This window comes from Lepisosteus platostomus, chromosome 2 (genome assembly GCF_059453375.1).
Source record: "Lepisosteus platostomus isolate fLepPlt1 chromosome 2, fLepPlt1.hap1, whole genome shotgun sequence".
NCBI lineage: Eukaryota > Metazoa > Chordata > Actinopteri > Semionotiformes > Lepisosteidae > Lepisosteus > Lepisosteus platostomus.
Genome location: NC_142612.1, coordinates 15,964,296 through 15,992,059, shown reverse-complemented (window position 1 = coordinate 15,992,059; position 27,764 = coordinate 15,964,296). Strand labels below are relative to the sequence as shown.

Here is a 27,764-nt window from a genome sequence, read left to right as displayed (position 1 = left end):
TGTACGCTAAGGCCCTCAAACGCAAACACATTGTTTGTAGATACTAAACCACAAACATGTCTAAATGTGTATTCTTTAACCTACTGTGTCACAAAGAATGCATTTGCAAAAATCTTGACGACATTCTGAGGCTCACAAGTTAGTTTCAGCACGTTATGTGGTCTTTAAAATGTAATGACAAGCAAATACATTTTGACATACAGTACAACCTGTACTTTAGTGTTTTACTGTATTTTCTGAGAAATATATTAAAATCATTTTAAGCAATGGAATGAATGGTTATGCATTGCTTGATCCTGTTTACTATTTGAAATATGTTGCTAATATACTGTGAAACAGACCTACATTATGTCTAATCCTGTATCTTGTGCAGAAAGGATTTTCCAGTTCTACTTTCAAATCTAAAAACAAAAATATAATCTCACGTAAACTCAAAAAACAAATGACAAAATGACATAAAAAACAATTTTGCTCAGACAGCAATGCAAATAGTTTGTGATACACTGCAAGTAACATTTCATAAAAAATATACTTACTTCATCTGTATGTTATGATCTGTCAATTTTACAATTGCTGTGACCGTAATTAAATTAAGGATTGACATGAAATAGTTTTAATAAAAGAGGTATTTGCATCTTTGGTAGGACAGGAAGATTACAATACTTTATTTATAGAATAATAATCTATACTATAAATTGCTGATTATGTTTTTATTTATTCAAGGACTGTTAGGAGGTAAATATTAAATATTCAGAACACATATTGTATGTTCTGCTTATGCAGATTGCATCTGAAAAAGTAAAAAGATTGATATGAGTGATCAATACAACAGAAATACATGCATAAGTATGTTCAACAGCTTTAATCACAACATCAATGTCTTCCATACTTGATCACGTTCCCTCTCGGCTAACTTCCAGCTGGACAGATATACAGGCAGAGACCCACACAGCTGGACAGTGGGAATCACTGTTGCACTTGTGGTTCACCCAAGCCTGTGACTGTTACAGGTAGTTCAAATGTCAACATGTTCATATTAATCATGAATAAAAGGCTTTAAATCACAAAGCAAACAAAATGAAATTTGTGAGATGATCAGATAATGAAAATATCAATTTATTGTCTAACTGCCTTATCCAGTTCAGGGGTGGAGGGAAGAAAGAGCCTTTCCCAGCAACCCAGAGGCATAAGACAGGACACACCCTGGACAGGACACCAGTCTATCGTAGAACACACACAGACCCAAACACACTCATGCCAGGGCCAATTTTCCCAGAAGCCAATTAGTCTTCCAGTATGTCTTTGGACTGAGAGGAAGCTTGAGAAGATATTACCCTAGGTCCAGAATTTATCTCAGGGCCCCAGCTCTGCAAAGCACCAATGCTAACCACTGGACCACCATACCGGCCTGCTGAAAATATTTGTATTAATATATCAAAAGGAATTCTATAAGGCACTTTCTACTCTACACAGGGAAAAAATGTTTATAAAGAACTAGTATGAATGAAATGTAATTTATGATAATAATCTTGTACACATCTAAAATATAAATATTTCTGGTGTGATGATAACACTCCTATTTTACATTTGGTATGCTGTTATGGATTCATATTTAACTTTTTTAAATGCTATAATTTCCTGTCTCATATTACTGACTTTATGATGTCTCACAGCAAAAATTAAAACCATTGGAAAACATTAAGAAATCTCCTCAGAAATTTTGTTGGCTTTATTGCTCAATGGCAGAACACCAAGACCCTAATCTGAAAGCTTGTCTTTTGAAAGACCTGAGTATTTGTGAAAGCTTAAGAGGAAACAGAACTGGAAAACGGAAAAACTCTTTACTAACGTAACTTTCATACTTCTGGGCTGAGATTCTGATGGAAAAAGATGCAACTGATCACTCTAATACAATCCCTTCTTTTTAACCTTTAGAAATCAACACCGGTCCTCTTCACTGTTCTCCACATCGTCATAGTCATCACAGTCCTCTGACCCAGCTGCTGCCTGAAGAAAAACACTTTGTCTAGCAGATGGAACGCCATTGGATGATGTTCTGGAGTTCCTCCTGATTGGATCTTCATCATCGAATACAATATTTGGCTCTGTGGCAGGACTGGTTCTTTGGGAACGAACACTTGTAGGCCGATCATGGAGACTGGGAGGAGCACTGCCTGGCAGAGACGTATTTGGTACGAGGTGCTGTGAACATGGAAGAAGAAAAACAATTCTCAGAGGCCACTGTCTAGCCAAGAAAACAAAGCGGAGAAACATTCCAAAACAGTGACATTAAATGGATCAATATTCAGAGTGATAAGATTTCCACGGCACTTCTGGTCTTGGGTTATAAATATCATCCTCCTGCATCAAGAAGTGCACAGTACACAGGGACAAATGATCAGATATGGGTGTTTGTGTCTGTCCCATTTTGTGTGTGATGTAATTTTAAACTTTTATGAAAACAACTAAAAAAACATATTTTGTAACCTTCCTTTCTGGAGCTATAGTGCTGATTGGAATCTTACCTGCTGTGTCTGGACTGGTTCTGCTGGTTGTGGTGCTGCTAAGAAAAACAAAAAGAGCAATAAGGAAACGTATACAGGTAGCCTTTCTTTAAAGTCCTCTAATTGTGAAAGTTTATCGATTAACACATCTCACAAATGTGTATAATCTCTTAATTTAGGACAAATTACTTCTCACTTTTATGGTTGCAAGCGGTCAGCATCTTGACTGCATCAAGGTATCCTGATGGACTGTTAAAAACAATATTGCGGTACATGTACTGTGTACATGGTTGCAGTCCAGATGAATAGTCAGTTCATATAGGACAGACAGGCAACTGGGGATCTGTATCTGTGTTTTTCCAGCTACAGTTAACCTCCCATCCTCTTATGTTTAATAATACATAAAATAATTTATTATCTTAGTCTGTACCTTGTGGTTATTTTGCATAAAGCATAAAATAAAATCAATAATGTCCTCAAATAATGAAAGTGTCTGAAAAACAAAACAAAAACTTAACTCCAAAGCAAAGAATTTGTCTGATTACGCAGTAAAAATGTTAAATTCATGAACAATCAGACTGTAATCTTGAAGAGTCTCGCAAAAATGGCACATTAAATGTGTATGGTATAATTCATTTTGCTAATTAAAGCAAAATGTATTTTGGTGCCTTCTTGTCAAAGATATTCTGTGCTGTTAGATATTGAAGATACCTTAAATAACTATTAATTAGCTGAAGCTTAACTCTGAGGAACAGATCTTCCATAAATGTAATTTTGTTGTGTTAAGGTGAAGCATGAAAATGCCTTATTAATGTAAATACAATTTTAGATCAGCACACACATTCATTCTGAAAACTTCTGGTACCTACAGTATGTTTAATATTATATTCAAACCCAGCTCCCTAATTACATGAATTCCTATGGGGAATTAGTTTTATTTTTATTCATTTATGAATAAGGTGACATGTATTAGGAATGCGTTCCTCTTTTATCATGACAACTACTTGTATGTCATTATTTTCTGAGAAGGTGCCGGGTAGTTTAAGGTTTTATATTGAATACAAAGGAAAAACAAAAAGTAGCACAATCACACTTTATAAAATATCTTTGTGTACCAAGAAAATGTGTGGAAAGCAATAAAGATGCAAAAACTGTTAGGAAATCTAGCTAGAAGCATAGAATTGAAGTCATGGGATGTTCTGTTAAAATTGTACAAGGCAGTAGTAAGACCTCATTTAGAGTATTGCATCCAATTTTGGTGACCAAGGTATAGAAAAGACATTGTAGTCCATAGTGCATAGACTCAATCCAGAGAAGAGCAAACAGATTTCTGGTCTAAAAGAACCATCCTACAGACTGAGAGGTGGTGTGGTATTATTCTCATTACTCACATTCCTGTCCACGGATACAGAAAAAATAGATGAAGATCAGGATAATGATGAAAGTCACCACTCCAGCACACCTGTAAATAAAAAGTATCCAGGAAGGGCTCGGTGACAGTAGGATGACATCAACTGAAACAAACAACAGGATTTAGTCAGTTAGGATAAGCATAATATTTAGAAATGGTTTTACTGTTACATCATTTGTATGTGTACAAACGGATTGTCATCAAGTCACTGTTGTTTTTATTAACTGTTATGTTTTATCTGAACCAATAAAGTTCATGGTGCCCTGTCAAGAAGAGCTTCCAGTTTAATTTGGATATATCTAAACCCATGAAACAGCCATCAAACTACAAAATACATTACCTCCAACACACCGATTCAAAGAATATCCGCAAGATACTGCCAGGAACACAAAGCAGATAACACTTCGGGCGTGACGTTGGTTATCATATAACATTGATGGTTACAAATGAAAACAAAGTTTTCTATACAATGTTGACAAATTAATGAAGTATACATTTCAATAAGCATTTATGCTATTTTTGTTAGACTGTTCCTCCTGGCTTAAACATGATTTATGTCAAAACCCTGTTCCATCTGCCAAAAATAATTGATAAATCCAGGATACATTGGTGGATTTGTGTATAGAATTCAAAAAGCTTCAAGTTATAAAATATTATCATCACTCTGTTTTCTTAGCTTCTATTTCTAGGCAGGATCTACCTCTCTTATACATTATTATTATATAATATAATTATATATATATTAATATATATATATATTCCCTTACCTTCTGTTGTATTGTTTTCACAGCTTTTAGAAATAATTTTCTCTGAAACAGGAAAAATGTTTTTTATGTAATTTGGAATGTGATACACAATGTTCAACAGTACGTGATCTCATTTGTAATACTTGCAAACTTGAAGCAACCTGACAGGGTTGAATTTGACCTCAGAAAATGAGATGCACATCTGTACGATTGTCCAGAATCACTGATATTCAATATAGTAAGATTCCTATTGATGCTCAGTGATTTGAATTTGGCGAAATTGTGGGGTCTGTGTACCTCTGCATTGTACCTCCGTGTAGAGGATAAGATTCACTCAATAAACAACTGTGTTGTGTGTACAACTGGAGATGTTAAATGTGCGTTGAGTAAAAGCTCTGAAGTGTTTTTAATCTTGATTAGTACCATTTTATATGAAACCCAAGAAAGTAAAGACTTACTCACCTGACACAGAGACTAGTATGGAGTGGCTCACAGTGCTTTGGTACACAGAGCTCACATTTGCTGCAGCTTCACATCGATACTGACCACTGTCACCCAAAGTTATATTAGAGAAAGTTAGAGAATAGGTGGCTGAATTGGGATCCTTCTCTTTCCACTCAGTTGTGATCATGCCAGCCTCCTTTACAGGGTAACAAGCTTTCTCATGAAATTTACACCATCTCACCACAGGCTTCTCCTCACAGTATTTAATCCCACAGGTTATTGTAAGTCGTCTCAGAGCAGAGATATTCCAGATGGAGTTTCGAGGCACAAGAACTTCCAGGGCACATTCGTTCTCTTTTCCTAATAAAACAAAGGCACTTAAAATTGAAAACATTTTCAGACCAAAACATTTACTGTAGTAAATATCTATGCAAGCAATTCGACATTTCTATTATTCTAGGTACAGTACTTACAGAATACTTACATTGATACTCAACAGAATTACATTGATCTGTTATTTTAAGTACTGGGCATTTCTTGATTTGATCTCTGTGATCAATGTATTGTATGTCTCATTCTGCCACGAAATTTAGAAAACTGGTGCATCAGCTTCACGGCATTAACAGTAGACTATCTGCATGTTTCGTCTTCCATTGACATCAGTTTATTAAATAACATGAAAATATAAACACGTTTCAGCACTGAAAACTTTATGATTTACATCATAATATATCTATTAAAATGTTCAAAAAGCAATTTATAACAACAGATCAAGGGAATGCAATGACAAGTGCATACTGTAACACATGGAATATACAATATTACTGTGTATACAGTAAACCTTCAGTTTAACAGAGTGATGTAGGGAAGGGTTATCCGTTATTGCCAAATGCCTTTAAGCATTATATACTGTATGCTTATTGGATCTTTTGCCTTTTTAACAACTGCAATCTACAGTCAATGAAATGTGTTCCTTTGCCTTTTTATCATAAGTATACAAGCTCTTTATTTCCTACAGTATGTTGTAAATATACTACTGCACAACAAATTTGCTAAAGCATATGAAACACTATCAACACCCATTGTATGCAACTGACCTACACCTTTTCGGCACATTTGATATTCCTGACTTTGAAAACTATGTAGAATCTATTTTTACTTTGTGTTATTTTTTGGGCATTTTGTTAATATTGGGGAAAATGCTAGCATTTCTAATTTTACAGCCATAAATACTCTTTGGAATTTTTTATTTTTTAGGTCCTTAAAGCGAAGTCCATTAAATTGTGCATTTACTGTATATTTAATATAACAAGCTACTTAGCCAGGTAGTTGAGGCAGATACTCTAGGTTCTGTGAAGAAATGGCTGGATGAGATCCACAGAGCAATTAGCTACTAACTACCAATAAAATTAACTTAAAGGCCTCCTCTTGTAAGCCCAATGTCTGATTCTGTCAATTGATAGAATGAAGAACAAGGGTTAAAGTGGCCTCTTTTGCCCTTAATTATTCAGAAATGAATTCAGTTTGGTTCCTCTAATTATCACTACAAATTAAAGGCAAAATGGATTAAATTAATTTAAGGAAATCAAATTGAAAGAAAAAATATTTATAACTATAGGAAGCTATTTTGAAGTGAATAGCCTACAGTACATCAGAAGTAAAATGTCATTGTGTATTAGTTTGGCAAAAAAGTCTAAAATAGGAAGGAATTATCTAAACCCTGTGTTCAATGTTGTCATATTTTTAATCCTTGCTCAATGTACACGATACTGATATGAATTGACTTTATCAATAAATGAATCTCTGTGTTTTAAATAGAAATCTCTTAAACATATGAAAAATAAATGAATAATTATGCCAGTAATTTAAGAATATTAGCAATGAACTCAGTGAAAGGACAGATTGAATTCTTCACAGAAGAAAAAAGAACATTTAACAATTAGAAAGTACAACAGGTGTACTTTAGGAGATCTGTGAATTAAAGTAAGCTGTGAGTCAACCTTTTAAATTCCTGATATGAGTTCAGATTAATCTGCTTCAAACTGTTTGGAGAAATAGATAATCTACTCAGCAACTCATGTTAATCCATTTTGTACTCTGGTTGAAAGAAATGAAGACAATTCAACAATTAATGTACACAGGGTGCACAATAAATAATTATCTGTCAAGGTATTAATTAATACTGTAGCTGCCTTTAATGGAATTTCAATACAGTTCACACTCCTATATAGAAGAGATTCTTAATTATTTGTCTGACATTTTTATCAAGTGCTAGTGTGATTATGCATCGATTTTAAGAAAGGAATCAAATACTGTTTTAACAAAGTCAGAAAAATATTTTAATAAAATACCTATTTAGATCACCATTTTATACTTTATAGTATAGAATTTTGATCACTGTTATGAATGATGAAAACCAGTAGTCCAGGTAAGGATCCCTGTTGTACCTCATTCAGATTTTTAAAATCATTAATTAAGGTGACAGAGTGCTATTTTTATGAGATAAGTTGCATTTCTAACTAAATGTATTTATGTAACTAGCATTTTTATTCAGAGACACTTATTTTTGCATTATTTTACTTTGCCAGTTATTTCATTGCAGTAACATGAGTGAATTATCTTACTCAAGGGGATCACAGCAGAGTCCCACCTAGGATTTGAACCTACATGACTACTCACCTGACACAGAGACTAGTATGGAGTGGCTCACAGTGCTTTGGTACACAGAGCTCACATTTGCTGTAGCTTCACATCGATACTGACCACTGTCACCCAAGGTTATATTAGAGAAAGTTAGAGAATAGGTGGCTGATTTGGGATCCTTCTCTTTCCACTCAGTTGTGATCATGTCAGTCTTCTTTACAGGGTCACAAGTTTTCTCATAAATTTTACACCATCTCACCACAGGCTTCTCCTCACAGTACTTAAGCCCACAGTTTAATGTAAGTCGTCTCAGGGCAGAGGTATTGCAGATGGAGTTTCGAGGCACAAGAACTTCCAGGGCACATTCGTTCTCTTTTCCTAATAAAACAAAGGCACTTAAAATTGAAAACATTTTCAGACCAAAACATTTACTGTAGTAAATGACACATATCTATACAAGCAATTTGACATTTCTATTATTCTAGGTACAGTACTTATAGAATACTTACATTGATACTTAACAGAATTACATTGATCTGTTATTATAAGTACTGAGCATTTCTTGATTTGATCTCTGTGATCAATGTATTGTATGTCTCATTCTACCACGAAATTTAGAAAACTGGTGCATCAGCTTCACGGCATTAACAGTAGACTATCTGCATGTTTCGTCTTCCATTGACATCAGTTTATTAAATAACATGAAAATATAAACACGTTTCAGCATTGAAACCACAGGCTTCTCCTCACAGTACTTAAGCCCACAGTTTATTGTAAGTCTTCTCAGGGCAGAGATATTCCAGACTGAGTTTCGAGGCACAACAACTTCCAGGCTACATACATTCTCTTGTCCTAATAAAACAAATGGATTGAAGTGGAATTAAATGAAAAACAAAAAAGCACTACTAAGAAACTGTTTACTACAGTGAATGTCAAACATGTACTGGATATAGTAAAAGTTCCATTTCCCCCACTTTTTCTATAGTGTATTATAATGTATAAAAAAAGTACTAAACAGTTGTTGGTTTGGCCCTTTGCACTCCATGTACGTCCGACTCAGAGTTTAAGGCTTGGTTAAGATTTGGCTTTCCTGTAATTACCCAGTACATTATTACGGCTCTCAGTGCTAGTGACAGTGGAGTCCCACTTTTCTCCCTGCCAGCAGACCAGTTACTCACCCTGTACCTGTGAGCTCACACTGAGCAGCAACAGCAGCTCCAGGATCACCCTTCTCTCTGGGAGGAACATTGCTGGTGTCTCTGGTGAGGCTCCTCCATGAACAGTAACTGCTGCTGTGAGGGGCATGATGGGGGCTCAGTAAGACAGCTCTGAGGACGTTTTCTTATGTGCTGTGAAGTGTCTGGTCCGTACTTGTGTGTGTCAGTTACTTTCCTTCCCTCATTGCAATGCTTGTGGTTTTTCATTCTTTGCTCTGAACCCTCCTTTCATGTAAAATCTCACCTGCATAGGTAATGTAAATAGCAATTAAGTTATTATTTTCTATTTCTGTGTGGAAAATGCTGCATTGTTTATTATCAAAATCACTATGTTCAAAAAGTATTTATTGATGTACAGCACAGTGAAAATGCAGAATATACTGTAAGTTTTCCTTCAAGGTTATTGTGTATACAGTATATATATATTGTTACTTTTATTTTGAATAGTGTTTGGATATGTTTGTTAGTTGTTTGAGTAATATTTTTCCTTGGGATAACAAAAAACACAAGGTACAAGGGTGTAGTGTCTAAGCTCAGTTATAATTTCCAATTTTATATTATATATTATATTATAGAACCAGTCTAAACAGTCATAGAAAGAGACATGATCTTAATTAATGCAAGAGAATTGAAAAATATGACTATTAAAGATTACCTAATTAACATCAGCTTCATTGAAGGCAGACTGTCTGTGAGTAAAGTTACCCAGAGAATGTGATGTTCTGCTTCGATAAACAGCAGGCTAGTTCAGAGAAACCAGAGCCCAGTTCTGTGAAGTATACGCCAGATCGTGGAAGGCAGAGGGTTATCACACAAGCCTGGACAATCATATTTATCTGACTGAACCTGAGGATCAGTAGAGGAATTCCAGCTTGTCATCTGCATGAAAATCATCTGTAATACAATAACCGTAAGTCCGTGAGTCAAACATCTTCTGTTCCTGCAAGCTTAACTAGTAGTATCTGGTTTCTAGCAGGATAATATGAGGCCACACTGTGCTAAGACTACAATGTATCAACTTAAAATAAAATCAATGTTGAAATCTTGGCATCAATATTCGTCAATTTTCGTTTGTCAATAAGATCAGTCTTGGATTCACCTCATTTATAGAGACATTTTTATTTACAAACTGCATTGCTCGTTATACTTTCCAAGTTTAATTGCAAAAAAACCCACAAAGAGTGGTCATCGGCAGTTTACAGAAATCATGTGTCGAAATGCAAAATTTTATTTAAATTGGGTGAAAAACTCAGTTGAAACCCCGGTAGGCAGTCATAGTAAACTACTATGATACAGTAATTGCAGAAACGGAATCTACAGTATATTCCATATTCGTGGTCAACCCTGTGGTGTCCAAATGTTTAACACCACATTCTTTTTTCAAATTCTAATTTTTGTGAACTAATGTGTACTTGAGTAGTTCGGTTAGATCCTAATTAATAAGGCACGAAATCAAAACTAGTATAAAGTATTTGGCGTAACTCGCGTGCCTGCGAGAATGTCTGATTATATGGCACCGAAACGCATTTGATTTTTATTGGTGTAATTGTTCATTCTATATACACTTTGTGTTAAGTCTTTGAAATTTTCCAATAACATGATGGGATCTGTCACAATTGTATTTTTTAAAAACCATTTTAAAATCCCAATATTTTATTAACATTTTTAAAACTGAATTTCATTTTTTAAATGTTTTCACAAAGCTGTTACACCGCCATCAGTCTTTCAGACGAAATAACGCACTCTGACTTCTTTTCAACTAGATTTTTTTATTTTTGGTTTATTGTGACCTTTAATATGGCACATTTAATACACCAAATCTATATTAAATGAATAAACTAAAATATCAAGTCATTTTTACACCTCGGCTAGGAGATGTAGACTGCGGCGGTTGGCGACTGGCAGAGATCCCCACACAAGCACTCGGTGATCCTCGGTAAACGGCGGAGGGAGCCGAAGTGTAGGAGCAGAGCAGGGACGGGGTGTAAAAGATAAAGCGGAAAGAAAAAAAAGAGGATTTTTCAATCTGAAAACCACAGGCTCTGAGGGATTACGCCACTGGATTGGTGTTTGATGCTTGTTTCGGACAGATTAGGTTTCAGTTTGGGGTGTTCATGCAGGAAACAGAGACGCTTCCTGCAAAAAAACATGCGCAGTGTCAGAGCACCGATCAAGTGCCGTACAGTATTAAATAAAGATTTAAATAGAATAATTAGGAGGACTATTGGACGATTATTAGAAATAGGGAAAAATGACAAACGACCTGACCGTGTTTGAATATGAACGCCCGTGGGAATGTTACCGTGGCAAACGGCAACAGCTTGCTGTTGGCCTACCGGGCATAGCTGTCAGCATATTACACTTTAAAATACACGGAAAGAGAGATATAGAAAATTCACTATATTGTGTTTTTAAAACTACTGTATGACACTGTATTAATTTTACTGAAAAATAATAGAGATGACTGAGGATCTATTTTTAAACGTTGGAAGAACTCAAATTAATTACAGTGAGAAACTTGTAATGGACACCTGGTGAACAGAAAATTTTAAATAATTAGAACCATCATAATACCATAAAAGAAAGCTGTGAAATGTTTAAAAAGTTGATAAATGCCACTTGTTCTCGGGACAAGCAGGAGCAGGCTGTGCGAACACCTCATGAGAGTACAGTAGGTGCTCTACCAATCACAACTGCTCTGTACATTTAATACTCTTCTTTGCTGCCTTCAACTCTGTGTTTCAGCAGTGAATGAGACAAGAGCAAGATAATAAACAAGCTACACCAGTCAAGCAGATTGAGAGTGTTAAAGCCGTCCTTTATCAGACAATTAGTGTAGAAATGCCCTGCTTGACGCTGCTGAAAATCACGACAACTCTAATGTTAAGAGTGAGAGTCCTTGTTCGATTCTGAAACAGAAAATTCTGAACTACTGTTAGCAAAGGATGTGTTGTATGACATTTGTTTTCACTGTTAACAGTGTGAGCAGGACAGCTTAATCCAGTGAAATGGAGCTTGTTGTGGCTCAGCCTCTTTGACTCTGTGTGCAAATATAGGGAAACTGGATGGATGTGCCTCTGTAAAAGCCACAGAAACTGAAACAGTAGTTGAAAATGAAGTTGAGCCCGAATTCAAAGAATGATGATAGAAATTAAAAATAGACAATATGACTATTAACCCAAAATGTTTGAAAGAGAAGACTTTTGCTGTTATTGTGTCATCTCACCACGCAATTGAACAAATGTAAACATTCACTAATTGCTCGCCTGTGTTCAATTTCATCCATATGGGTTTTGGGGCTCACCCCTAGAAACGCTCAAGCATGTGTGTTCTACTGAAGATGGGATGAAGGGAACACCTGACAATTCACCCACTACTGGTAACTGCTATTTATTCTGTAGTGTCTTTTAACCAGAGGTGGTTCTTTTAGTACTGGTTCTTTTTAGTAAGTCAGAAACAAGCAAAGAGGAAAAAACTCAAGTGTCTCCCCAGGACAACCTGTTCCTGATTATATCATAATTCAGAATGAATCCACAAAGTGCTGTACAAATCCTGAAAGGCTGTGTAACATTTAACAAGAAAAAAATACTGTTGTACACCTTACTTCTAGCTGAGAGTGCCACCTGGTGGACAGTTTAAGCAAGAGGCTCCTACTAAACAGCCCAATTAATCCATCCATCCATCCATTTCTAACCTCTTCCAATTCAGGGTCACAGGGAAGTCAAAGCCCATTCTGGCAAGTAAAGGGCATAAGAGGGTACAGCCTGGACGTGACGCCAGTCCGTCAAAGGACAGACCCACACTCACACCTAGGGGCAATTTTCCTATCATTATGTTTCTGGACTGCTGGAGGAAACCCACCTGAACACGGGGAGAACGTACAGTAGTAACTCCACGCAATTAGCATCCCAGGTCTGGTATTGAACCCAGGCCCAACTGCTGCCAGACAGTAATGCTATTTACTGCACCACTGGGCTACCCCAACCTAATTCACAGCCTGTCCTAGGATCGCCATTCTTCTTAGTTTATATCAATGATCTTAATCTGTATAAAAGGAGTAAATACCTGGTAGCCATGTGTAGAGCATTTTATACGAGCAGCAAAAACTGACTATTTCCATGCATTATAAATACAAAATGAGAAACATTAAACTTGAGGAAACTACTTATGAAAATTATTCAGGTGTTTTGACTGACTAACCAAAGTTGTATAAAAGAAGATCATGATAAGTATAAAACATGAGAATAGCATGATAACTTACAAACCTAGCCTCGGATGACAAATTAACACCATCCAGGCAGTGCTGAGACACGGATCTCCTCAACCTTTTGGACAGACAGCTGTGGGATACTCTAGTCTTGTGCAGCTGGTGAATGCCGTCTTGTGTTGGGTCAGTCAGGTAATCCTTTTCATATGCGGACTGGTTGTGCTCCAAGCTTCATTGAAGATGGAAGATCAATGACAGAGTACCAGACTATAGGCAGATCAGGGTTTAAATGTCCTTGACTAAATGGGATGATGCAAAGGAACAAGTAATAGGTTTATTCCATGCTGAAAAAAAGAAGAAAGAGAACACAACGTTTCGGCCGTGGAGCCTTCTTCAGGTGCTTGACACCTGAAGCAGGCTCCACGGCCGAAACGTTGTGTTCTCTTTCTTCTTTTTATCAGCATGGAATAAACCTATTACTTGTTCCTTTGCAGCCTACGCATGCTGACGCAGCTCCCCACCTGAACTAAATGGGATGATTACCCATTAATGGGATGATTACCCATTACCCAGGGGCAAATGGCTGAGACAACCATCCTGAATGAGTCCTCGTGGTACCAGGAAGTGTTTGACTCGTCATGCAAACATTGTTGGTTACCATGGAGGCTGAGGACAGTAGGGTCTTGCTCACCCTGGCATTACAGTCCGAAGAAAAAGCCTGTCATCACTCTTATCCTGCTGGAAAACTGCGAATGAGCTGCAATTAATCTACTAAAGCTCAGATTCAGTCAGAAGACCCTCTGCCTTTAAGGAGGTGGTCTGTCCCTCACAGAAACCAGGTTCCTGGTTTCTCTGGACTAGTCCGCTGCTTATTGAAGCAGAACATGTCATTCCCTGGGCACCTGAACTCACAGATAGTCTGCCTTCAATGGCACAAATGGTAATTAGGATTTTTTTTATTACTCAAGCAGTCATATTCATATCTTTTACTGGTCTTGCATAAGTAAAATTATGTCTTTTTCTGTGTCTGTTTAGATTGCTTCTCAATCAACGAAGTTTTTACTCAGCTCAGAAAATAAGCTTTGCTTTTTGTCATCCCAAAGAAAAACTCAAATAACATAACCAGCATATTGTATTTAAACACTTTTTGAAATATAAGTAACTATGTACTGGAACAACGCGGGTCCTTGGGAGGAGCCACAGCGAACACTGATAAAAGTAAATGCCCCATTTGAGGGGGCTGTCACGATTATAGTTCCCCCTCCTTAAGGGTGCTCCAGCCCTTTCACGTGAGACTTTATTCTATGCACCTGCTCCCTATTCCCAGCCCACCTTAAAAGCCAGGCGCTGACGCTCATCCGGGCTCTGCATCTGATTTCCATATCGTGCGAGTCCGGGACCTGGAAGCGCCTGGTCCCGTTAAGGTTTTAACCTCTGTTCCCGTTCCCGTTCCCGTTCCTGTTCCCTGTCCGCCGGTTCCGACCCGGCCTTCGTGGTTTTAATTCCGTGTTTTGATGGATCTCCTGGTTTTGGACTTACCTTTGTGTTTTGGATACTCTCTAAGGACTACTCTTTTCAATTGTTCGCCTCGGCCACACCTCCCCCGTGCACCAGCGCACCTTGGACACGCCCCCCTGTCTTCAGCCCCGTATTCCTGCATGACGTTTCCCTAGTGTTTCCCCACTCCTTCGGATTGTGTCGTCCACATAGGGTCCGGAAAGAACTGTTTGTTACAGAATGCAGAGCCTACACCTGGACCCCGCGGACGGCACCCTGGCAGCCTGGATTCCATCGTTTTTTTTTTCTTAGGGCTTCGGAGCCGCCCTGAAAAGGAGGGGCGTACTGTCACGATTATAGTTCCCCCTCCTTAAGGGTGCTCCAGCCCTTTCACGTGAGACTTTATTCTATGCACCTGCTCCCTATTCCCAGCCCACCTTAAAAGCCAGGCGCTGACGCTCATCCGGGCTCTGCATCTTTCCATATCGTGCGAGTCCGGGACCTGGAAGCGCCTGGTCCCGTTAAGGTTTTAGCCTCTGTTCCCGTTCCTGTTCCCCGTCCGCCGGTTCCGACCCGGCCTTCGTGGTTTTTAATTCCTTCTTCTGATGGATCTTCTGGTTTTGGACTTACCCTTGTGTTTTGGATTTTCCCAAAGGACTACTCTCTCGGATTGTTCGCCTCGGCCACACCTCCCCCGTGCACCAGCGCACCTTGGACACGCCCCCTTGTCTTCAGCCCCGTTTTCCTGCATGACGTTTCCCTAGTGTTTCCCCACTCCGTCGGATTGTGTCGTCCGCATAGGGTCCGGAAAGAACTGTTCGTTACAGGGGTAGAGGCACCAGTGTGAGGTCAGCAAAAAGAAGGGGAAAAAAGAAATGCACCACTGGGAAAAACAGCGTCCAGACTGGACTATCCTTATTTAGCGGGGTTCAGACGAGAGAAAAGGGAGAGCGAGGCCAAAAGAGGTTAACCTGTCCTGATGAGGATACACGGTGTGACAGGAGAGGAAAGACTCAGCCTGCCCCAGTGAACTCTCAGGGTGGGACAGGAGGGGAGAAGCTCATCCCCGGTGAACTCTCACTTCGGGACAGGAGGGGAGAAGCTCAGCCCCGGTGAACTCTCACGGTGGGACAGCAGGGGAGACGCTCAGCCCTGGTGAACTCTCACGGTGGGACAGGAGGGGAGATGCTCAGCCCCGGTGAACTCTCACGGTGGGACAGGAGGGGGGACGCTCAGCCCCGGTGAACTCTCACTGCGGGACAGCAGGGGAGGCGCCTAGCCCCAGTGTACTCTCATGGTGGGACAGGAAGGGAGAAGAAACAAAAAATACGGCCTTATTTGCAAATCTGCTGGAGTGGTGACTTTCATCTTAATTCTTAATTTGTCCTTTTTCACTGTTCTATGGACTGATTCCAGAGCAGCAATATATATGTTTTTGTTTATAAAGCGGAACAAAATATTCTAAATTAATATCTTACATGAGGAAGTTAAAGTTGTCTGTGTGAATGTTCTGTTTACATTCCATGATTGTTCTGTTTAAATTAGTTATGCATTAGTGTAACATTACCTCTTGTCTTGTTGAGTCTAATTTGCTTTATTTCTTTTTCCTGTTAAGGAAGGGGGAGAGGAGACAGTATAATTTATGTTCATAGTCCCCGAGTACTACACGTAGTAAAGTGGCTTTTGGCTCACACTAAGAAGTTATATTAAGAACTGTCAGCCAGCTGTGTTTAAAAAACATAACCCCTTTGCTCTGAGTTTAAAAAAATACATCAGGGCCTATGTTTTTGTAACCCAGCAATGGAGCAACAAACTCATTTGTCTTTCTGATTTAATGAAGAATATTACCCGGGTTGACACCCTTTGACACATACTGAACACAATGGCATACTCACATCTTTATAGCCCTTAAAAGGGAACTGCATCACTATTTTTATATTTAAGGGTTAAAAAAATTGGCATTAATAAGTGCATTTCAAACCACAGTCAGAGTGATATTAATATTGTTTTATTATATGGTATTTTTAAACAGGTTTTCAGGAGAAGTCTTTCCCACCTCTTCTCCATCTACACCCTAACAGCCCCTCCCTGGCTCATTCCTTGTGAGGAGAGGAGGGTACCATCAGCCTCATCCTCATGGGCAGGCTGCCATTGCCTCAACCAGAGGAGTTATGCAAAATAAACTTTTTGTATGCTTCAAACTTTTAATATGTTTCCCTCTACCTTTGGATAAATTAGGAAATTGGGTGAACTACTGAAATAATAATTAGCACTACAAGAAAGCTCAGGGAGCATAGTGACGCACTGGTTACCAGGTTACCATTGCTACCTTGGAGTACTGTGGCCCTGGGTTCAATTCCTGGGGCCCTAGTGCATCTTCACGGAGTCCTGCATATTGGTGAAAACAATGCCCCTGATGTTGCTTGTGAAGAAACACTTTGTCTTGCAGATGGAACAGCATTGGAAGATGTCTGCTTGGTTCAGGATTTTCTCCTGATGGGATCTTCATCATAATGATTAAGTGCTGCTGGTTGTGGTGCTGTTAAAGGAAAGAGAAAGTATAAGATATTAGACAGTATACAGATAATTCATGATTAAAGTGCTTAGAATTTATGCCTTTTTGGTGTAATAACTTTCAAAAATAAATACCATTTCTCAATTCGGCACTAATTTAGGAGGAATATTCTCCATTTAACATAATTGGCAGCAGTGAGCAACAGGCTTCTTGACGAACTGTTAAACAAGATATGTACTAAGTGTATTCAGTTGCACTCTGGGATACCCACTTGGGTGACTCAATGGCAGCCAGGGAATATTTATCACCGTGTTGTTCCAGCCATAGTTCATCTTCCAGTATTTCTCACTTAATAATAAATGGAGTCCATACAGAAGTTAGTAAGGAAGACCAGATCCTAGTCTCACACACATACTGTACATATATAAGTCTTGCATTCAGTTCTCCCCTTCAGGTATCTCTCTTGCCCCCTCCCCCCCACCGCAACCAACAACACCGCATCTAAACCCTTGCACTTTGGCTCAATGCTCTATGTAGTGAAGGGGTTGTGGGCAACCTTGCCCTCTCAGGCAGGCTGCACTTCCCTCAGTTATGTGAGTCACATCAAAAAAACACTCTACATATTTTCTCCCTTTATTGCATTCATTAGGATCTAACAAAACTACTGAGATATATAAACACTGTTTATTGTCTTTGTACCTTACTGTTATGTTAACATTGTCTAAGGGGGGATTTACTCACTACACTCTTACACTTTGTTTTTTGAAGAAAATTAACTGAATTATAATTAGAAATTGGTGGCGCAGTTATTAGCATCACTGCCTCGCAGCATTGGGACCCTGAGATCAATATTGCACCTGTAGTGCTATCAGCATGAAGTTTGTATGATCTCTCCTTGTTCACATGGGTTTTCTCCCACAGACTGAAGACATGCTGGTACAGTAGGTTAATTGGCTGCTGGGAAAATAGGTCATGGTGTGAGGGTGTGAGTGTATGTGTGTTTGTGTCTGTGTGTGCTTTGCAATGGACAACAGGCTCCTCTTCAACCATGTACTGGATAAAGTGGTTGGAAAATGGATGGTTGGATGTTCAAGAGAGGACACCAGAGACACAGAAGCCGGGCACCAGATGGTCAGAGTGGGTTCAGGCCTGTGAGTGTGCCCTGTGTGATGAGATGCCTTCCCTTTTCCTCTGAGAGCATGGTGAGACAGTCTGGGATTACTCCCCCAAGCAGGTGAGGGCTGCGGGACAGCGGATTGGAGGCTACATCATGGGACAGACCACAGGTGGGTTACATGTGAAGTCATTGGGCGAAGAAAGGAGACCAGAAGAGGCTGGAGGGCCTGCGTCCATGCTTGCTCCAAAAGATGGTTTCCTCTACAGAAGAAGACTCCTGGTGCTTGATGGTCCCCACTCCAGCTGGTGGAGGCAAGGCTTCAATTGTTGCTGTATGCCCTGGTCCTTTGCACTGAATCCCTACTGCTCCCATGAACTGAGACGAAAGTCAGTCCAAGCCAAGGATTTTGAGGCCTCCCTTGTGGGGGAGGGACCTAAGAAAGGGGCTTTTTAGCAATTCCCAGCCCTTAACGTTGGAATGTCCACATGACCTCTCCCCTTTCACCCCAAGTCCACCCCTTTTCCCACCTTTTTCCATTCTCTTTCCCTAGTCTGCATCCAGTACATCCCCAGGGCTCCTAGACTCCACAGGTGGTTCTCCACAGTCTCCAGAGGTTGTTATACCCGGCACGTTTACACTCAATAAACTCTCCAGCTTAATATTATGGCAATAAGAAAATACTTTATGGATTTATTTTTCCAGAAATTATGAACAGGGGAGGAGCCATGTTCTCGACTATGGAGGCTACCATTTTGGTCTGGCCACAGATACACAGTAATAAGCCTACACAACAGCCAATAGAAATCAGAAAAGAAAACGCAGTGGGCATTAGGGCAACTTGAAATGGAGCAGAACATTTGAAAGTGGATCTTCCAGCAAGGCAATGACTCCAGTTATATATTCAAATCTCTGGACAGTGTACCTCACTGAGAACCTGTGGTCTTAATTGAAAAGGGCAATCCTTTAAGGAGATATGGTACATGCATAATGGCACATGAGACCAGACCTTGACAGGAGGGGAAAGCCATAAAACAAATAAAGAAGTGATAGGGTCCCATGACACCTGGAGATCTGCATATTCACAGTTCTCAAACGACCAAAGCCGCCTCCTGATAATCAACTGGACTCACCTGCCCCTAACAGAAACATGAGAAAATAACAAACAGGTGATTGGCAAACGGAAGTCATTTAAAAAATCTGAACCGGAACAGAAGTGTGGTCTCTTTTCATCCCCTGAGCCTCTCGACACAAGATGGATAAAGAAAGAGAAACTGCTTTCTGCCAGACTGCGGGAGATTGGTCTAGGGAATTAGGACCCCACCTAGACCGCAGGGTGAGCACCACCTGCTGGCCCCACTAACACCTCCTCCAGCGGCAACCTTAGAAAGAAAGGCAGCAGAAGTGAAGTATTGTACTGCGACTTTGATCTCCTGGGGACAATGGACAAAGAAACAGGCTGGGAGAGCCAATACTGAACAGATAGAGTGGAATATTGTGCAGCCTGTGGTAAGAAATTGGTCCTTCTTCTTTGCGGCTTCTCCATACCAACAGAGAGTACTGTGGATTTATTGTTTCTTATTGTATATATTAATGTAACTGTGCTACATTGTCACGATTGTAGTCCCTCCCCCTTAAGGGCACTCTGGCTCTTTCACTTCGGACTTGATTTTGTGCACCTGCCCCCTGTTTCAGCCTCCTCCCAGCCCACCTTAAAAGCCAGACCCCCATTCAGTTCGGGGCTCTGCATTGATTCCCGCATCGCGCGAGCCCGGGACCTGGAATTACCTGGCTCCGTTATGGTTTTATTTTCTGTTCCTGTTCCCCACTGGTTCCGATCCGGTTCTTGTTTTTATCTTGTCTAGTCTCGGATGGACCACACGGCTTTGGACTTTGCCCGTTTTGGATTCCCCGTTTGGACTACTTCTGGATCATTTGCCCCGGACTCACCCACCTGGACACCTGCGCACTTTGGACACGCCCCTCGTTTTCATTCCCGACTCCTACATGACTTTTTTCCCTGTGTTTTTTCACTCCACCCCGGATTGTGCCGTCTGCATAGGGCCGGAAAGAACGTGTTCGTTACATAAAGTACGTGGGGCAATAAGGACTATTGTTTTTCTTTCTTTATTACCAAAATGGACTGTTGATTGCCTGGAGTCAAGTGTTTCCCTTGGAGTTACTTTTTGAGTCACGGATGCTGTGTTTTTGAGTAGTGATGAATGTTGAGATCTTTAGAAAATAAAAAGGGCACTTAAACAATACTAGTGACTGTTGTTGGCCTGTGTATGCACTGATGATTCTGGGCGATAAACAGAACCTGTGGCAGGGAAAAGGGGCCCTAAAATCTTTTAGAATTGTTAGGTGGCATAATTATTGTTTTTAGGGGTTACCTATCCATGACACTTTGCATTTCCTGCAAGATCCAAACTCTTCAGAAAACACGGAGCAATTATGGGCATTGTTTTCAGGTGTTTGCCAAGACATACAATAGGTGGGTTAAAGGGAAACTGCAATGCTATTTTTATATTTTTGGGCCAGAAAGAATCAGCATTGATGAGTGCATTTCTAACTGCAATGTAAGTAAAATACAGTATGTACAGTAATTATAAAATGTATACAGTAATCCAATTTACATCACAAAATAGATTACTGTACATTTCCAGGTATGCACAGCATCAACCAAACCACTGAAGTGGCCCTATTACATTGTAAACAAGAAAACTTGTGAATACATCTCTTTTAATCCAATAGATATATTGCTCTTAACTTTGAGATAGTTTTGCCAACAAATACATGTCAAGTCTGCATGCAGATCACGTTGGAACATTTCTGAGGTGAAATGTCTGCTGCAGAACCTGTACTTATTCATTCTTACATCACATTACATTAGTCCTTACAGTGATTAGTGAGCAGGAAGGGCTGCTTCTTGTTCTAATTTGTGCAAACTCTCTCTCTGTTCCGTGGTGAGACCAGGGGTTTGTGACAACATGGAAACTATACAGATACATATAATCAATATAGTATAAATAACAATACCATAAAATATGGTTGAAAAACATAAGATTCATCTGTGAACATGCATATACTGTATGTGATGTCAACATAATGCTGTGAAGGGGCTCATATTTCAAACTTTCAAAGAATGACAGCACTTGTAATGAATGACCTCTTAAAAATGTTTTTGTAACCTTTGGCACTCTGAAATCTCGTATGGATGATAACTTTTCACATTGGGAGTGTAGCAGATGTGAGGCATTGTTTACTATTAATACTGCTTTCCTGTAAACAGCAGGTGGTTCTGTTTCAGAATTGACCAATAATTATCCTGCCTATGTTTATATTACTTGAGATCTTTGGCTCTACCCTTGACACCAAGATTCCAGAATCAAGTGTAGATGTCAAAAGAAACTGATCTCAGTTAGAACCCTCAGACCCCCATCCAAATCTGCATCAGGGGTGAAATAGTGGAGATGGCTGGTAAATATAACTGTTAAGCACTGAGAGTCAAAATTTGAGGCAAACGTTGATTCTATTTTTTAAAAAAGCACATTGTCAACTTTCACATTGTTGCAACAGTGTCTATTTGTGTAAGGAAGCCTAACTATTTAAGGTTGATAATTCATTGTTGATTATGTTTCATCAATCTTTTATTGAGTCTGCTTTACATTTTACCCTGATATGCTGATTTAGAACTTAAATATGAGAATCGGAGAAAGAACAAACTAGGAGGTATTGTCAAACTACTGTATGTAAGAAAGTCATTATTGCTGATCTTTCGGTCCTATCACAATCTATCAGTTACGAGTTTTGTGTCAAACACGTTCAATTCTGGAGGACCATTCAAACCATTTGCTTAATGAATTCAAGTTACTTCCTTCTGAACCCAGATACAGATTTCCCAGTTTAAAATCAAATAAGTTTAGGTTCTGATTTATCCCTGTGGCTATAACCTTGCTTAACAAATTATTCTTTTGTACGTGTACTGTACATCTGTGTTGTTAGTTTTGTGGGTTTTCTTTATATTGCCTGCTGCTGTAAAACAAATTGCCCCCTGGGTATAACGAAAACTCTGTCTCTCTCTGTTTTGGTGTGACTCACCACTCACATTTATTTCTTCGGATGCAGAGAAACAAGATGACGATCACTGTTTTGATGAAAGTCACCACTCGTGCATATTTGCAAATATAGGTTATCCAGTCAGGACCTATTGACTCTGGGATTCCTTCAGCTGAAATGGACAGCAGGATTTAATCAGTTGGGGTTGGCATAATCTTTAGAATGATTTACTGTTACAGTTGTTTACGTTAGCTGGTAAGTTTTATTTGATACTGTACAGTTTGTTGTGCCACGTCAAGAAAATCTTTCACTTAAATCTGGATTTATCCAAACACCTGAAACAACCATCAAACTGCAAAATACAGAACATCTGGAGGATTCTACTAGGAACACTACGATACTGTAGATATCCTGTCTGCAAGGTGAGTTGGTTGAGACCTTCATCAGTTCTTTTTGTTTTCAAATAACATTGATGGCAACAAAGGCAAAGTTTTATGTAGAATTATAAGATTCAAGAGTAATACACATTTAAAGAAGCATTTATAAGATTTTTTGTTAAAGTCTTTCTTCCAGCCTAAATGTATTAAAGTCACTTCAAAACTCTGATGCAGTGGTTCTCAACCTTTTTATTTACTGGGCCCCAACCATGGCAAAAATTAAGTCTCGTGGGCCGCATATATTCATCACTACTAAGCCTGCCATATCTGGGTGCATAATAGCTATTATTATATTATAATAGCTATTAATCATGTACAGTATATGTATATATAAGCAAAGTGCTTCTGAAGTTGCACATCTGATGAAGGACTTCCATCTGAAACATCCTGTTTCTCAGGAAACCTTGTATACTACACCATAACTTTTCCAACCTCTCTATATGTACTGTATATATCACCATCACTGAATGGTTTGCCATGTCTAGCAAGTAGCCATGAAATTTTGAATGTGGCTAGCGTCACTGCCTGGGACGCTTTTAAAGGTTGCTCGCATGATTTTGTCCTCGACAATAGCAGTCTTTTTTAGATTACTTATCTTGAGAGACCTGTCACCTGAATCGGGTGGGTATTGCTTGTCAAAATACTTGTGAGTAGTCGCAAAATGTCTTTTTGCACTGTACGTTTGGCCAGCACCAATACTTTTACTACAAAGAAAACAGAAAGGCTGCCCATCTGTATCAGTCATGGAAAATTTGCTCCTCCATTCTTCCAGTACTTTCCTACCCTCATCGCTGATGTTCCGACTCTTTGTTCTGTTTGCACGTTTCATCGTTTCTTTGACATTTTCTTCCTCTGGCCCATGTCATTTTTCACCATTTGCAACTAACGTATCAATTTTTCTCTATTTCTTTATACAAACTAGGAGGTTATTAGGCTAGGCAACCCGGTTGTGAGCGGGCTCTTCTTTGCGTTCAGACGTATGACGGACGCGATGGTGAAGGCAGTGACTCGTGTGTTCTAGTGACGCACGTTCTAGCCTAAGTGCAGCACTTTAATTAAATTAAAGATTAATGAAAATTAATCTGATCCCCAGCGAATCAATTTAGAAATGTTTTTTACGTGAATAGAACAGACTCTTAGTGGGGGTTGCGAGTTCTACCTATTTTTTATTTTTTTATCGGCTGCAAACAAATGTAATTTATTAAAAAGGGATCGGACGTGGCGGGCTGCAGGTTGAGAACCACTGCTCTGATGTGTCTGACAATTTTAAATGACAAATGCAGATATACTGTAGATTAAGACAGAGATAAGATGCTGCTGGTGGATTTCAATTCTCAGGTTTGTAAATGTTACACTCATTACATTTTCTCTGCTACTATTTCTAATCACTAACTACCTTTCTTAATATTCCTAATGATTACAGTACCTCACCTTCTGTGCTGTTTTAACTGCTTTTAATTGTATTTCCATCTTAAACAGAAACGTGTTTTTATGTCATTATAAATTTGATATGCTATACTGTTCAACAGTACATATAAAATACATTTGCAAACTTGAAAGAACCAGACTTTGTTGAAATTGATATTGACCTTAGACATAGAGATGCACATTTCAAACATTGGTGTAATTCTCCAAATTAATAATAATAATAATAAACTTTATTTTATATCGTGCCTTTAAAGTTGGCTTCTCAAAGCGTTTTACAGAGTGACAACAACAATAAATATAAATATAGTAGGAGCAGAGGGGTAAAGAATGGAACCCATTAAATAAAGGCTCTTCTAAAGAAGAAGGTTTTGAGTCTGGATTTGAAGGAGTTTAGAGAAGGTGATTCTCTGATATCCTTGGGGAGAGAGTTCCAGACCTCCGGGGTATAACAGGAGAAGGCTCTGTCACCCATAGATTGTAGATGGGCATGGGGGATAGATAGGAGACCAGATTTAGAAGAGCAAAGGTTGTGAGGTGGGGAGTAGAACAATAGTAGGTCAGACAGGTACTGAGGTGAAAAGCCATGGAGAGCCTTTTAGGTCAGCATGAGGATTTTGAAGTAGACACAACACTTGACAGGAAGCCAGTGCAAGGACTCCAGGATAGGAGTAATGTGATCACTTGCACTAGACTTGGTCAGGATTCTGGTCAAATGGAAGTTGGGTTTAATATGCAACTGCAAGTGTGACTTGTCAAAAAAATGAAGTGCTTTCAACTAGATTTGCATTAAATAAAAAGCTACCTTAGAATATGCTGGATTTAAAATTTAGTGTTCAAAATAAAATGATATACAGGACAAACATTTTTCCAGACACTGGTGTGATGTCATTCATTGCCATTTTTACTAGCATAGAAGGACTGTAGCAAGTACTTAATACATTTATTACATGTTTATTATTTAGTGACAATTTTCACCAAAATACATTTACAAAATAAAATACATTAAATACATACCTCTAGAGAGACGATGAACACTTAACAACAACTGCCACTGCATAAGATATCTACAATAACAATGCTTTATACAGTACATTGTGTCTCTAGAGAAAAGATGAGAGAAGATGCTAAATATGTGTCTGTGATCAGACTATTAAACTATAAGTCCATGACATTTAATCTACACAATGAAACCCAAAGGAAAAAATACTTGACTACTCACCTGATACAGAGACTAGTATGGAGTGGCTCACAGTGCTTTGGTACTCAGAGCTCACATTTGCTGCAGCTTCACATCGATACTGACCACTGTCACCCAAGGTTATATTAGAGAAAGTTAGAGAATAGGTGGCTGAATTGGGATCCTTCTCTTTCCACTCAGTTGTGATCATGCCAGCCTCCTTTACGGGGAGACAGGCTTTCTCATGAAGTTTACACCATCTCACCACAGGTTTCTCCTCACAGTATTTAATCCCACAGGTTATTGTAAGTCGTCCTGTAGCAGAGATATTCTGCATTCAGTTTCGAGGCACTAGAATTTCCAGGGAACATTCATTTTCGTCTCCTAAAACAACAAAGTGTACTAAAAAAAATTAGAAACATTTTACTACAGTAATTGTCAAAAATATTCAGTATTTAGGATCATTTCAGTTTTTTCTCCAGAGTATAATAATACTGTATACAATATTGTACTGTATAAAAGACTTACAATGCACTTCATGTACGTCTGACTCAGAGTTTAAGGCTTGATTAAGATTTGGCTGTTCTGTACCAGTACAGATATGGTACATTATTACGGCTCTCAGTGTTTAGTGACAGTGGAGTCCCACTTTTCTCCCTGCCAGCAGATGTGTTACTTACCCTGGACCTGTGAGCTCACACTGAGCAGCAACAGCAGCTCCAGGATCACCCTTCTCTCTGGGAGGAACATTGCTGGTGTCTCTGGTGAGGCTCCTCCATGAACAGTAACTATGGCAGTGAAGTCTCTTGTCTGCACTTGTGAGCATCAGTTTGCTTCCGTCACTGAAATATTTGTGGTTTTGTATTTGTTTGCACAGAGCTCTCTTTTAATGTAAAATCTCATCTACACCTAATGCAATTTTTTTTAAATAAGGTAAACAAATGAAAAAAAAAACAGGCCCCCAGAATTCTAAGGAACAATTTCAAATTATACAGAATAAAATAATTTCTAAGAGTTGATCCTAGTAAACTGCTCAACGCTGGTACCAAGGCATGTCTGTGACCTGTAGTTTTCCTACACTTGTCAGGATACTCCTTTTATCAACAGTACAAATTGGAACAATCCGTCTTTATTTGGGAAGATAATCATGCACAATTCACAGATTCAGTACAAAGATGAAAAGAGTCTACTTGAAAGGCAAACTGTACAGTCATTTACATAGACTCATTGCAATGTCAGGAAAATGTCCCAAGTATTAAAAATACCCTAAGTAGAAGAGAACAATTAAAATTGATACAGAAATAAGAACTAACAAATTATTTCCAAAAACCTGTGGAACTTTGGTCACCTCAGATTCTGAATTTCATTATAACTGAGATACTGAACCGACTATACAATTAAAAAAAACACAAAGTAATTTAAACGTTATACAGCTGACCAGCTCAGGATGTGGCTAACATCTTTCTTTCATTCCACTAGAGTTTATAAATAGATGGAAATTCAACAGCTATTTTAGTCTCGGCCATTGCACCCAAAACCCCACATCAAAGACATAAAAAAACATTCACATGTCTCAAGTTCAAGTTCAAGTTCCTTGGAGGCATTCAAACCTTTATTCCTTTACAACAAGGCATAGGCCATAACAACAACAGAAAAAAACCACCATGTAATTAATTCTGTTTTTCTGCTGCGTTTAATACAATTATCAATACCGTGCAGAATCTTGATAATGAGATCCCTCTAGCGTTTAACATTTAAAAACATTTAGGCCGTGGAGCCTTCTTCAGGTGTCATAAACCTATTACTTGTTCCTTTGCAGTCTACGCATGCTGATGCAGCTACCCACCTGATTTAAAAACATTGCCCACTTTTTTATACAAATATAAACAGTACATTAACAGTTTTGGAAACAGAGGGTAACCTTCTCACCCCATGGATTATCTTGAAACAGCCCAATTTAAAACTGGGATTGCCTCTATTGTAACTTTGCACCTCAGCTCCTGTGTGACTGTTCCACCTGCTGTGTCTTAATCGCTGCTTTACTTCCAGTGAGTAAAGTAAGGAGTAACCTCCTTGTCTCATTAAGGGCCAATGTCCTGTTATAATGCATGATGGCTGCTCAGTCTCTTGCCTCTTGCATAAGCTGTGCACTAGGTGGCGCAGTCAGCAACAAGTTATGTGCACCAATTTCGTGGAATTTATCTTCCCTTTGAAACTGAACCCTTTTAATCCTTGTTTGTTACTCATTGATCCTAAAGCTCTGCTTATCTGACACTTCAGAGCAGATAGCAGTGAGCAGCAGTGGGTGACAAGTCAGATTTTACCCTCACTCCACATTGTGTTGCTTTAAAGCTCGCAGACGTGA

At 38.9% G+C, this 27,764-nt stretch overlaps 1 protein-coding gene and 1 long non-coding RNA gene across 3 annotated transcripts; both read right to left on the bottom strand.

The window, feature by feature from the left end:
• Positions 1-597: 597 nt before the first annotated feature.
• On the bottom strand, positions 598-9,103 carry LOC148676028 (uncharacterized). Of its 2 annotated transcripts, none has more exons than XM_088600516.1 (6): positions 7,785-9,103; positions 5,124-5,465; positions 4,683-4,724; positions 3,896-4,018; positions 2,526-2,563; positions 598-2,202 (listed from the first exon to the last, which is right to left on the bottom strand). In XM_088600516.1, the coding sequence occupies exons 1-6, from the start codon at positions 8,158-8,160 to the stop codon at positions 1,939-1,941; spliced, it is 1,185 nt and encodes a 394-aa protein (XP_088456642.1). In that variant the 5' UTR covers positions 8,161-9,103; the 3' UTR covers positions 598-1,938. The 2 variants fall into 2 exon arrangements, with proteins under 2 accessions (XP_088456642.1, XP_088456653.1); XM_088600527.1 differs by having other exon boundaries at positions 2,526-2,560.
• Positions 9,104-16,695: 7,592 nt separating this feature from the next.
• LOC148676027 (uncharacterized) lies at positions 16,696-26,226 on the bottom strand. Its single transcript, XR_015940853.1, has 3 exons — positions 26,080-26,226; positions 25,442-25,783; positions 16,696-17,208 (listed from the first exon to the last, which is right to left on the bottom strand). It is a non-coding gene; the product is annotated as an uncharacterized LOC148676027 (long non-coding RNA).
• Positions 26,227-27,764: the final 1,538 nt, after the last annotated feature.